At 34.3% G+C, this 14,552-nt stretch overlaps 1 protein-coding gene across 1 annotated transcript in view; it reads right to left on the bottom strand.

Moving 5' to 3' along the window:
• Nucleotides 1–14,552, bottom strand: part of LOC140744395 (uncharacterized) — a 78,302-nt gene that overhangs the window by 21,360 nt on the left and 42,390 nt on the right. The window contains exon 3 of the mRNA XM_073075967.1: nt 13,373–13,537. Coding sequence (XP_072932068.1) covers nt 13,373–13,537 — 165 coding nt within the window. The remainder of the gene's footprint in view (nt 1–13,372; nt 13,538–14,552) is intronic.

The raw sequence follows: 14,552 nt of genomic DNA, 5'->3' as shown, positions 1-14,552 counted from the left end.
TACTAGAAATATATATCTTTTATATACTACACTAGTTTTTGCCCGCGGCTTCGCCCGCGTTTAAAGGAAAATTATATGACATATAATCGATTATGATTTGAAAATAATCGACTTTTGGTACAAAAGATCGATTCTCCGATTAATCGATCTTAGATCGCCATCCCTAGTTCCCGTAGGATTTCCGGGACAAAAACTATCCTATGTCCTTTCTCGGGTCTCAGACTATCTTTGTACAAAATTTCATTGAAATCGGTTCAGTGGTTTAGGCGTGAAGAAGAGACAACCAGACAGACAGAGTTACTTTCGGATTTATAATATTAGTAAGGATTGAACTTAAACATAGTATCTTATATCCGTACATTGTCTTCAGATATCGAACACGTGTGTTACAAGTGTGAAGAGCGAAAGTGTGCAGTTATTTTTGCACGTGACTGTATTGCAGAGAAATCGCAGATGTCAACTGAAGCAAGACTTATTACTGTTTCTTGATATACGATCCGAGAGGTATTTTGTGTAATTTATGTTTCAATGGATTTATATCATTTGGTATGTTTTAGATAATGGTTTGTGGGATTTTTGTAACTAGCAAGTTTGTGCAACCACCTTTTATTTATTGCCCGTTGGTATAAAAAAATATAACATGATTTTGAGTTCATTTTCAATGTCATGAAATGCCAAATTTTAATATTACAGACCAATCAGATCAGTGATTGCATTAAATTGATTACAAACAAGGATAAGAACTTAGTACACAAAGGTCTAAAGTATTATTTCCTATTACGTTTTCAGACCACGAAATGGAAGCATATGTTTTTTGTATTCTCTACTTATGTTAAAAAGTTAGTAGTGGAGATATCTCAACTGAAAGTATAAAATATTACGCAAGGTTTAACATCACTTTAATATATTAATTGAACGCTTCCAATAATTGTCTATGCTACATTACTAATACTGAACATACGAGTACCTCTAAAAGTAGATGTTAATCAAAATTACCTCAGATATTCATGTTATAAATATTTCCTCCTACGTTATCCATATGTAAGGATTGTATTTAATACATCACCACAACTATGACCGCTTCCTTAATTAATCGCTTTAAAAATAACCCGTCTATTTCGTTTCGTAAAATAGCTTCACGTGTTTAAAAATGAATTAATTGCAGACAGGGAATCCTTGTTATCGTAGATGCCAGTAGAATTCAGTATGAAATAAATGCCTACACAAATCATCGAATGTGGCTGCTCGAAGCATAAACAATGCCATTGTCTCGATTTCTCGTTTCTGGCACGTTAGGCGTTTTCGGAATGGGAGTTTTCTACGCTTTTTTGTCATTATAATTATAATTATTATTCTTTTATTATGCTTCATATTCAAGTAGTGATAGCCTAGTGGTTTAGAAACTCGGCCTCTCACTCGAGGGGAGGTTCAAATCCCAGGCACGCAACTCTGATTTTTCGAAGCTATGTGCGTATTAGAAATTTATTATCACTATCGCTAAACGGTGAAGGAAAACATCGTGAGGAAACCTGCATACCTGAAAAATCTTAAAAAAAGTTTTTAAAGGTATGTGAAGTGTACCAATACGCACTTGGCCAGCGCGGTGGACTCTGACCTAATCCTTCTCATTCTGGGAGGAGACCCGTGCCCAGCAGTGGGACAGTAATGGGTGATGATGATGCTTATTAAAATAATATTAAATCACTGTTTTTATTTAAAATAGGCTCGTTACATATGTAGTTATTTGTGTATGTCACTACATATACTGCCACTTCACTTTATAAGTTTTACCCATTAGATGATATAATATAAACAAAATTTGGAATTTATTATGTTTAATCATACAGTTGGCGTTGTGTTGTCTATTATTTAATACAAAATTCAGCATTAAAAATATATTGATAGATTTCCTGCGTAGGATAATGGATATTAAGCCTGCCCTAAATAATCTAGTTTAAACACTATAGATCCAGTAGAAAAATAATGATGGAGTTATTATTTGTAGGAGTTGGGTGCAGATTCATTGATACACATTTTCTTGATTTATCCACTTTTGTACTATGAGCGTAAAAAAGGTTAATTCAAACTATACTACGACTTTAGCCTTTTCATCATTAAATATTCAAGCAGCATTTGCAACGCTCCATATGAAACCGTCTTCACGTATTGCTTCACAATCGGCTATTATTTCTGTAGTCATTTCTGTTTTCGTTAACTGTGCTGTGAGGCTTTGTTTATTTATTTACTAGATACGTTACGTTCTATAGATATAGCTCGGTGGTGACTTGAAAGAACTAGTGTGGTATTTTTATCGGTGACTATAAATCTTATTGTGTGGGATGGACGCAGCGAGTAGTTTATTTTTTGAGGAAATTTAGTCGGTCCGCCGTTGTTCCGAACGAGTTTAGACATTCGATTGGTAATTATAGGCGGTATCTGCAGTAGCTCAATTGTTGGATAGAATCGTTTATTTATCTAAAGCGCTACCGTTAATCATCGTTTTATAATGGATTGTATAATCGGTACCTATAATAAAACTTTTTTGGCACCCAAACTGTGGAAGATAAATTTCTAGGGTTCCTAGCCAAGTTTTAAACGTTTCTAAACGTTTATTTGTTTACAAATGGAATGAAAAGACAAAAGTGTAACTTGGCCGCAGTTCGTATGGCAGTTATCGTATGACTATGATTGGCCAATTGAGTAGAAATGCTTATCGTAATATAACAATCGTAATCGTAATTGAATAATATGACCACCAACGTAAGAATAGTTATTATAATCGCAAGCATAAAATGATTTCTAAACAAAATGTAGAATTTTGGTAGAAATGTAAATTTAAATATTTTCGTTTTCTTTTATTTTTTCTGAAACATAACCGAGAATTTTCACTTAAAATTAGCACTAACCTTTACGTATTATTACATTATCTTGAAGAATTAAAAGTAAAAATCAAATTCTATTCGAATTCTTGAACCTTACAAACATATACATATTATTTATATTACCAAACTATAAATAACCTGAAACAATGTAGTATACCTAATTGCTAACATCTTTGAACGACGGCCAACCATCTTAATCACATAAGCGTTGCTCTATCGTCAGGTGCGATCTAGCTTTTACTTTCAGTACTAAAATAAACCTATTGTTTAAATTAGTAAACATTGTTAATTCGCGTGACTCAGTCTGTCAGAGTTCCAAGTTCGATTTCCGGTCGGGCAATATATTAATGACGATAATTACATTAAATATCTAATTCTGCCATTATTATAATCAACACATTATTGTCCAATTGCTGGGCACGGGTCTTCTCTCTAAATGAGTGCTTTAAGACCATAGCCCACCCTAATGCCAAGTGCGACATGGGGGACATCTAACACTTTTCAGATTTTTTAAACTCTAAGACGTGTAGATTTCCTCATGACGTTTTCCCTCATTGTCGAAGCAAGTGATAATAAATTTGTGACATGCACATAACTTTGAAATATCAGAGGTACATGTCTGAGATTTAAATGTCGGACTCCCGATTGCGATAGAAAATAGAACTGCGGTATTAATCTTAGATACTCGTATATAGTATGTATAGCACAGGAATCTATGTACATGATTCTCTCGACCTTAATATTCGGGGGTGCACTGCATCTGAGATCAATTTCAGATAGGACTCCGAACAGATTTGAATTCGAATTCAGTGACAGGTGTTTACGTGCTTTAGGGATCACGTAATACGTAATTCCGTTCCGCTAAATTCAATCTGATATCACAATAAAAATATGCAATAATTTAAATATTTTTGAATATATATATTGTACGCTTATTAATCTACTTCATACTGTGCTGAAGGATTCTGATTAACATCTGAATTATTTTTGTATTTCGTATCCTTTATGCACTAATCGATAAGAAATGAATACACATTAACAAATACAATACAATATCTTGGAATACATTATTGCATACTAATCAATATTCTTTTGCATCGCTTTAAAAATTTTATAGAGGTAACCACATTTTATAAATGATCTTACCATCTTTACATACATTGAATAAAATGATTTTAGAAACAAAATAGACATATTACCTATCGGTATACTCGTCAAACAATATCCTACATTTCATATTCTCTGTAACACATAGGTAAGTATGTGTTACATACGTACAGTGCACAATTAGGTTCCGTTAAAGTGAACGTAAACATAGCAGCTATGGCAGAGTAAACACAATACGGCGATGCTATGCCTACAACGTTAAAGTGACAAATATTGGTCCTCGTAGCGTGATATTCTGGGGTAAGGAGTATCTAGCTTTTATAAGGAGTATATATCTTTATTATTGTGTACACGAGGGTTTTATATTTTGGTTATAATGAGGGAATAGAGAATGACTTATTTTGAAGTACTTTGCCGATTAGGTAAAGGTATGTTATGTCGAATGAAACGAGTATTTCTTTTAATATTTTACAGAGGTAACCACATAACATAGGGTATTTTCTATAAACTGAATCATTTGTAACACATAAAATTATGCAAATAAATTCTTGGTAAATACTACGTTACATACACTGAATAAAATGATTTTAGAAACAAAATAGACATATTACCTATTGGTATACTCGGCAAACAACATGTCATGTTACATTTCATATTCTCTGTAACACATGGGTAAGTATGTGTTACATACGTACAGTGCACAATTAGGTTACGTTAAAGTGAACGTAAACATAGCGGCTATGGCAGAGTAAACTCAATACGGCGATGCTATGCCTACAACGTTAAAGTGACAAATATTGGTCCTCGTAGCGTGATATTCTGGGGTAAGGAGTATCTAGCTTTTATAAGGAGTATATATATCTTTATTATTGTGTACACGAGGGTTTTATATTTTGGTTATAGTTACGGAAAAGAGAACTTATTTCACAGAACTTTGCCGAGTAGGTAAAGGTATTTTATGTGGAATAAAAAAAGATGGGCAGGTTAATTTTCTTTATGCTATAAATTGAAGATGCTAGCGAGCATACAGTCCACTTAATGGTAAATGTTTTATTCCAATTATGCATATCTGTAATCAACCTCAGGTACAAATAGTGTCGTGTCTGCGGTTCGACGCACATGCATTTAGATTCTATACCTGAGGACTAAGTTGGAAGGCTTCGGATAACTTTGAGCAACATAATAAACCAATCAAATCAGAACAATCAGCAGGTACTTACAAAATCACTAGACAAGAAGGCAAACAGTGTGATAAAGAGGCAGCCAATAAATCATACTTTTATTTATAAACTAGCTGACCCGGAAAACATTGTGCTGCCATATAAATAAAAAAAAATTAAAGGTGAACAACCCTTATCACATAGGGGTATAAAAATAGATAGTAGCCGATTCTCAGATCTACTGAATATGCATATAAAATTTGGTGAAAAACGGTAAAGCCGTTTCGGAGGAGTATGGTAACTAACATTGTGACATGAGAATTTTATATATAAGATATTGTAAAACAACGAACTTGGGAAATGTGAGTTTGAAATTACAACCCAGAACAGTAATTTGTGTAGACATATGATAGGCTAAGTGCAGTGCAGTTACCTACGTTAATGTGTGTAAACATGAGTATGGGTGAGTAAACATCGACGCTGTGCTTATAATGGGGTAATGTCACGACAAATTCCTCTTATTGTTATTCAGGAAAGTACGTAACTGTTGTACTTATATATCAAAAAGTATTTATGTATTTTTTTTTATAATATAGAAGTAGCAGACGAGACGAGACGTGCACCTGATGGTAAGTGGCTACTGCCGCCCATGGACATCTGTAATCAACCCTAGATAGGATTAGACATTCGTACCTGATGTCGGTCACAGATGCGCCGCTACCCCTGAGAACTAAGCTGAAACGCCTCGGAAAAGTATGTCTCCCTTACCATACCCTTCAAAACGGAACACAGCAGCGCCTAACACTGCTGTTATTAGGCAGAACTAGGTGTGGCGGTGGTGCTGCCGGAGTCGAACCACAAAGGGTTCTGCCACCTTCAAAAGTAGTTTCTAAGTAAAGAGTGCTGCGTTTCGAGGGAAGACTATAGATGTCAGGTGAGTTGGATATAAGATGACCATCTTAGCTTTCGAAGTGGCTACGTATGTATGAGAATTTTCAAGTGATATCCCTGTTCTATATGTAGTTAGATACAGATCCATAAGCGGTAGTAATGACCACTTACCATCAGATGGAAAGGTCGTTTGCTACCTAAATCTTATGAAAACAAAACATATATCATACTTGTAGTTACTTAAATAAAGGTAGGTACCGTAATTTCCTAGACTACTATAGAATCTCAGTTGACTAATTTTTACAATATTGTCACTTAACCGAGAAAACTTCGCGACGAATGATTTTTTCGCGACAACTGTTATTATTGTTTTAATAAAAGGGGTTAAAGGTTACTGCTTAATATTAGTAGCAAATATAAATAAAATCGCTTTTATCATTTTTTTATCTCACGGTGCGTTATAATATCTTTTTTGTACGCGGCATTAACCTTCCAGGTCATTTGCACCGAATTAGTGCCGCATCGAATCTTCCGTTTAAAAATTACACGAGTTTTAACAGTATCCATATTTGACATCAAAATTAACCAAAACGAAAACAAATTATTTCCGCCAAAATATGTAAATATAGGACTACATTACTTTTAGTGTCTCTATGATTGGTTTTAAATGGTATAACTGATCTCAACAAGTTCTTTTTAAGTTTTCTCTTTATATTTTCGAGGAAGACCCAGTTGCGAATAAATTCAACTTTTTGGATTCCAATTTTTATTGACACAAGTTACAGTTTATCCCAAAGTGAAAAATTATATTGTTACAAGTTACTCTAATATTATGTTTGAATACAAATCGATTAATTGACGAGAAGAAAATAAAATCCGCTATTTCCTATATATTACGTCGTAGACACAAGTCATTATTTAGTCTAGTAGTAGTTTAAAACAGAAAACCCCTATCAATTTATTACGAAAGATATCTTACATAAGGGATGCGATAATACGGATGCCTCAGAATTCGTGCGAAAGTTTATTGGGGATATTTTTTAGCTAAAATTCCACATTGTTTATTGATTATCGCGTGGCTGATGTGAGTATCGCGAATTTTCACACGTGACTTCCTCTGTAATGTGGACAGGCTTCCGCATCGGTGCTCTTTCATTAAATTTGTAGGTAATATTACATACATACTGAACATTGTTGTAGAGTCAAAACATTATACTTGACTTTTTATGGTCTAAGTCTTATTCCTTGTCCAGAACAAGGATGTCCAGAATTAGAAATGTGAAATATACAGGTTTACGCCATCACCAATGACATTCATAAGCTGGCTTGTTATAGAAGTGTCCAGTCCAAAATAATGTTCGATGTATTATTATTTACAAGATATACTATTACCAAGTAGGTAACATATGTTAACTCCATAAACAATCACTATAAGTCTAAAAATTACAAAAAAAATAAAAAGTTTTTAAATATGATATTTTTCGTCATGTCCATTGCCTAACTTTTTCCAAAATACCAGGTACCTATAACGTCGAAAAATCCAAAGCTTCATCATCTCTGAAACTGATTAAAAAACAAACAAACCCCGCTTACAAGGAAAAAAGTCAAATCAAAACTCCTTAACACCGGGCCCATGAAAGTCAATCAGCGTTGAAAATGTATGCAACCCCTGACATTAGGAAACAAAACTGTATTCTGAAACGTTCTTTGCACCTGAGCGTTATGTAAATTTATTTCGCTACAACAGAATAGCGAGCACGTTTTGTATTGGACGTAAATCACTACGGTTTTATACAGCAAACGCATGACAATGCATACTATCAATCATCGTTTTTGAAATTCATTTGAGATTCAATTTCCATGTGCAACGAAAGATACCAGAGTTAGCAACTCCTGACTTCATTTAAGTGAAATTCGAAAGAGGAAATTATATGTACAAATATTCTTACAAATTTAGTTAACATGGTTGGTAGAAGTAATCGTGGTTCGATTTCTCGACAATCATCGGCAAACCCGTTATAAACATAGATCAATTTAGGGTTGTTTGGGCTGAAGATTTTAATAAGATAGATAAACTTAAGGGCTCTTATACTAGTGATAGCCCGCACCGACGACTGTCGCCGACTGTCGCGACTGTTAGCGTACATAGTACAAAGTATAGACACGGTACAAATATCTATACAGTATTTTATCTTCATACAAACGCACGAAACGCAAGCCACGCCTACTCGCCTCGAGGTCGGTACTCACATGGTACACGAACAGTCGTGAATGTGCCGCGGTGACGAGCGGATGATGTGACGGTTTGGTAAGAAGTATATTTTTTTGTTTCAAGAATAATATGGCGAAGAAAAGTTATAGACTATATTGTGTTGTTTTTGGTTGCTTCAATTCGTCAATAACACATCCAGATATAACATTTTTTAAACTGCCTGGAAACTCCGAAAGGTAGGACAATTACAATGATTTTTATGTTAATACTAGATACTTAATCTACTAGGTACTACTACTACTAAATTAGATTCGTTTTTAATTAATTTAATTTGATATTTAAAAAAAATACGTATGATTGTTGTAATTTTGGTTCAGTAGACAGGTGTTAGAGTTTGTTATTTGAGGTTATCCCTCTTCTGAATTAATACAATAAAACTATTTCTTCGACCAATTTACAACCTTTATTATTCCCGCGCAAAATAAAACTCGAAACTGTTGATAAACGAAGGGCTTGCTTGTACAACGCACGCGTCGTATTTATTCGTCGTCGCGCGGCGCTACAAAGGCTTAGGGCGTGGCTTAGCGGCCTTTCGGCACCCGTTTGTTTACATTTACCTTTGTACCTTTGTTTGTTTGTTACCTTTGTTTACATTTTGGACACCTTATTATGAATCGGAGCATAGATTAAAATTATTATTAAATATTGTAGTAAAAATTAAACTAAATATTGCATAATTTATGTTAATTTATAAGCTGTCATGTCGAACATATTTCATATTTTATTGTTGTAACTGTCAAGTACCCAATTATAAGTATAGTTTTTATTACGTAATATATACATATTAAAAACATAACATGCATTTTCATTCAACACTTTCTATATAATTTACTATAACATTCATTTGGTTAAATAAAAAATACAACATTTGCAATCAAAAAATTAAAAAGAAAGTCAAGTATGCAGACGTTATTAAAAAACTGTAGGCAAGCAGCCCTAACGCGTAACCTTGCCCAGCGCTACCGTAGGTATCTAATTCAAGGTCAGGGCCGAATTAAAATACTGTATATATCCTTATACTGTGGAATGGAGTATAATATATACTGATTTTATTGTAAAAGATATATTATGTGATAAATCCGCCCGGGAGCCCGATCCTGTGGGGCCCCCAAACACAGTTGTTAAAAGAATGGTCGTGAGAACTAAACAATACCGGTCACCGGAATCATTAGTATTTTTGAGCGAATAAGTCTATGAAACATGTGTGATTTTGTAAAATCAAACTTTGTACACTGGGGGCCTCAGACGACCTTAGTTCGCCAGTGCGTAGGTATCACCTTAAAAATAAGTGTAATTATTATGTCGTTGTGGTATTTTTGTTCGTTTAACACCAAAACAAGTGTTTGAAACCGACACTAACGTTGGTTACAGGTATGTAAACAAATTAGGATTTACAGCGTACACCTGCGCCTGCGCCGATCGGGATTTACGAGGACGTGAAGTACCACCAAAACCGTTAGTATTTCAAACAAAGATTAACAAAAAATTAATGATTTCCCTTGAAGAAAATATTTGGTGTATTGGCAATTACATCTATGTACCTCTGACCACGATATTCTGATTTTTTTTAATACTAGCTGACCCGGAAAACGTTGCTATATAAATAAAAAAAATGTTAAGGCTGAACAAACCTTATCATTCAGGGGTATGAAAAATAGATAGTAGCCGATTCTCAGACCTACTGAAAATGCATATAAAATCGGTTAATCCGTTTCGGAGGATTACGGTTACTAACTATGTGACACGAAAATTTTATATATAAGATTACTTCTGTAAAAGTTTTACATGTTTTCGTGAAAGTCCCAACCACTTCAGAAGGTAGGTACCTAGTATTTAAGTTGTATCTCCAGATTTTAAAAATATTGACGTATATTTTCTAAAGTATATGTTGCATTTACAGACAGACGAACGGACAGTTCAACTTTTTTAATTGTTTTGATATACAACTCTAGAATAGATATTTTTTTAAATAATTTCAAGTTACAAAACAATGTGGTTTAATAAAATTAGAAACAGAAACAGTTATGTTCATGTTCATATTAATCCATACGTTCAAATATTTTATTGACATCAAAGTCAAACTGAAATTTGATACTGAAATTCAACAGTTGTTCCATGTCAAAACATGAAAGAGTTAGCCTTTGGACAGGTTTATTTCTTAACATGAATATAAGATGACATTTAACTGTTCTGTAAAATCCGTATTAATTATTTTGTTTTTCACTGGTTTGCAAATGTATTAATCTGACCATTTGCCGCTACCATCTTGTTGAAAGTACTGAATAGTTGCTTAAGCCACTGTCGTATGGGCGTTCAATTTGTTGTTTGAGCGACTGACGTTGTGTTTATTTGAATTTATTCGACTAACAATGATTTATCTACGCGACTCTATTTTCTACGCGACTCCGCCGCCGCGAGACGCCGAGCAACATTTGAGATGCCTAAGTCCGGTAGTTAACCGGTTCCGGTCGGAACCCCCACCTGTTAATTATAATCAAGGTATCCAATGTTTCGCCTATTCAAAATCGAAATTTGTCATCTAGTACTACTAAAAATTGTCAAATTGCGATATTTGTAGTGTCACGCTCACGCAGCACGCGCCTACGCACGTAGCTGTTATCCGCTAATGGACGGCCATTATTAGGGACTTGATGTTACAGCAATTATTTTAATGTGCCATAAATAGGTCCGTGGGTCTTATGAGACCCACCCTGCGGGATTTAACCCGAAATTATTTTAGATAAACTGACGCCATATTGTGATTCATAAGTAGGTAACCTATAATTGCTTTGAGAGAATACAATTACATACAAATTAATACATAGCAAAGGAATATATTATTTCTACCTAATAACAGCAGTGTTAGGCGCTGCTGTGTTCCGGTTTGAAGGATGTGGTAAGGGTGACAGACGTTTCCGAGACATTCCAGCTTAGTCCTCAGGGGTAGCGGCGCATCTATGGCCGACCTCAGGTAGGAATATCTAATCCTATGTGGGGTTGATTACAGATGTCCATGGGTGGCAGTAGCCACTTACCATCAGGTGGACTGCATGCTCGTCTGCTACTTCAATATTATAATAAAACCGCTATTTAATCTAAAGTTACACTATATCAGCAACGTTAAACAATAACGAAGCTATAATTTATCTCGTGTTGAGAAATAATGGCTACCTGTCCTCTAATAAATCTTCCCGTAATTGACCTTGTCGTAACGTTACACAATAAAAAGAAATGATTAATTAAGAAACACACGAGTAACATTACCGCTGAAATAACGATGAAGTTTGTTTACTTTTCTATTTTTTCCTCTAAGACGAGAAAATAGAATTGAAAAGTAAACCAGCGGGGGCTAATGGAGTATCTGAGTGAGCTAAAACAGAAGGCTCGGAAAAAATAAACTAAGATTCAATCACGCAGAACCGCTTTATTTGTCAGTTAGCAAGGTTGGGCGTATAAAATCAGAGTGTTGTTACGAAAATAGCGTTTCAAAAAGGGTTCTTAGGTAAACACAGGTGCCCTCGGAGTAATGAATTGGGTGGAGTTAATAATTGATTAATCTTTCGATTCTGAACTGATCTGTTCGGTGAACATTAGAAAAGAACCAAGTTGTAATCAAGAAGCACGGAGTGCGTTCCCAAATTCTTTGAATGTATATTTTTATATAATATACGAGTAACAGACGAGCATGCAGTCCAGCTGATATAGCCACCAAAGGATAGGATTATATATCGCTACCTGAGGTTGGCAACATATGCGCCGCTACCCCTAAGGACTAAGCTGGAATGCCTCGGAAAAATATGTCTCCTTTATCACACCCTTCACACCAGAACACAGCAGCTTAACACTGCTGTTATGAGGTAGAAATAGGTGTGGAGGTGGTGTCGCCGGAGTCGAACCGCAAAGGGTTCTACCACCAGTTAATTATAGCTTTTGAGACTTTTTGTAACTTGTTACAGCATATTTGTGTAACTGACGGTTCTTAACATTATTTTATAAATCAAAATCAAGAATATTGTATCAAAGCAAATACTTCACAAAATTCTTTTTAAACTTCAATAATCTTACAAATCAAAGGTTTTCTTCATTCTAAAGCCGTACCGTATGTACGAGTAAGTGATTGATTTCATTTTATGTTTTGAGTAACTTTTACGTTTGACCATAATTATGTCAAATTCCACATTCCTCGCATGATTGGAATTATGATTAATTCTTGAAAATGTGGAATAAAATCAGCTTCGCATTTTCTTTAATTTACAAAACATGAGAGAAGATTATATTTTTGACGTCGAAATATAATTCAGTCATCTCACACACGTGGTAGACACAAATAGATACCTCACACGATGTTATGATATTAATAATCTTACATGTGACAAATTTCTTTTTTGGGTTTTCTCAACCAATAGTGGTTTTTGGTCAAGAAATTTCATAATTGTTCACAGTTTATTTATTTCGAACTTGAATTCAATAATGATGTTTCGATGATATTTCCTTTACGTTTATATACATCCGTTATGATTACGTAATCGATCCAAAATTTGCGTACCAAAGATCCATCCAAATTTTACATTTTCTACTGTGAAATTATTGTTGATCGTCGATCTTTGGCAATAGTTCGAATTACTAATGAGCGTTAGGAAATATTTCGGGGTGTTTTATATATACGACGTGAGAAAATACTTTAGTTATTTTACAAGAATTGTGTTATACAAGATGCCATACACGTTATTAGGATATTTATAAATTAACAAATGATATTTTTTCTTGGTTTTTGGCAAGTAATACTTTGTTTTCTCTGAATAAGACTTGGTTAATCCCTCGTTCTTACGTAGAAATATGAGTAAGTCTTCATATTTATTTTTTGGCAAGTAAATTTGAATGTTGATGGTGTTGATAACTTATTAAATGACTATTGAATATATCTAGGTAATTTCATTTGTTACATGATATAAGTATTTAATGATTATGATCTTCGTGATTTCCTTATTAAATTTAATATACTCTTAGCAGGACATTTTACAAACTAAAGAAAATAAATAAAACAAAGGAAAAATACTTACTGGTAAAATATTCCCCTATCAACTTTTTAACACCGTGCGGGCTCGGGGTTGTAGAGACGGACCCGTTGATCGTGATGGTAGCCGGGTGGAACATGTACCGGCAAATTTGCCACACGCCCGACTCGCTCCATATGAAGTAAACGTTTCTTGAGGGTAGGTATATACCTGTAACAAACAATCAGCTTTAGGTTGAAGGAACTTGAAACACATAGAGCTTTCTGAAGTACAAAGTAAGTGGTTTCTCGTAGAGTAAATGTTGTTACCGAGCAGAAACCGTAAAAATAAAAAAATTCGGGTCTCTGAACAAAAGTTTGATAAATATATGGATAAAATAAGAAAACCCTTTGAAGTTAAGAAAAAAGCTATTATAAGTATGCGTGTTTTAATTTATAAATATTGAGTACATTTGTTTAAAGCGACTAGTAATACTAAGAAATATATTCACTATATTTACTCAAAGTAAAATCCGTAAGATTTAACGTACGAAACCACCTTTAAAGAAACATTATCATCCATTGTATTTAATCCTGCAAGATTCAATTGTGCCAAATTCTCAAAGTTATATTCTTGCCAAACAGTCAAATTGGCAATGAAAAGAAAATATTCAACAAAAGCAGTAGCAAACGTAACATTAAAACTTGAATAAGAATAAAAAAACATTTAAGTCGACCTAAACACTATATAATTCCGTAATGCACGTACTGACAATGTAGTGGCAATTGGTGCATTTAATTTGGCTCCCCGCCAAAGTACTGATGGCTTACTGACAGCTTGTACACCAAGCGTTAAACTGGAATTAATCACTAGAGGAGAGTTTAGCTAAACTACGTAGTTTAGTTTTATGCATTTCGGAAAATGTCATGATTTTTTAAAGTGAAAAATTCTTTAGTGGCACTTTTTGTGAGGAGTAAAAAATGTTGAACTCGCGTCAGGATCACGTGTCCTGATCGCAAATTCGTAAGACGGCAAAGCAAACTGCAAAAGTCAAGATGACATCCGGTACAGCATAGAAAAATATGTTAGTGAGTGTCAGTTTCGTTTTTTAATTTATTATATTTTACTTTTCAGGTTAGGTTTCGAAGTGTTCACTTCTGCCGGCACTCCCGGAGTGCAACCCCTTTTTTTTCTTAAAAACATAGGTGTAGAAGAGCATGCAATTCACCTGATGGCAAACGGCTAC

Source organism: Epargyreus clarus, unplaced genomic scaffold (genome assembly GCF_041222505.1).
Source record: "Epargyreus clarus isolate Ecla_fem2 unplaced genomic scaffold, WU_Ecla_fem_2.2 ptg000008l, whole genome shotgun sequence".
NCBI classification, from domain to species: Eukaryota; Metazoa; Arthropoda; class Insecta; order Lepidoptera; family Hesperiidae; genus Epargyreus; species Epargyreus clarus.
The sequence above is the reverse complement of the archived record's forward strand: the minus strand, read 5'-3'. Positions and strand labels throughout refer to the sequence as shown.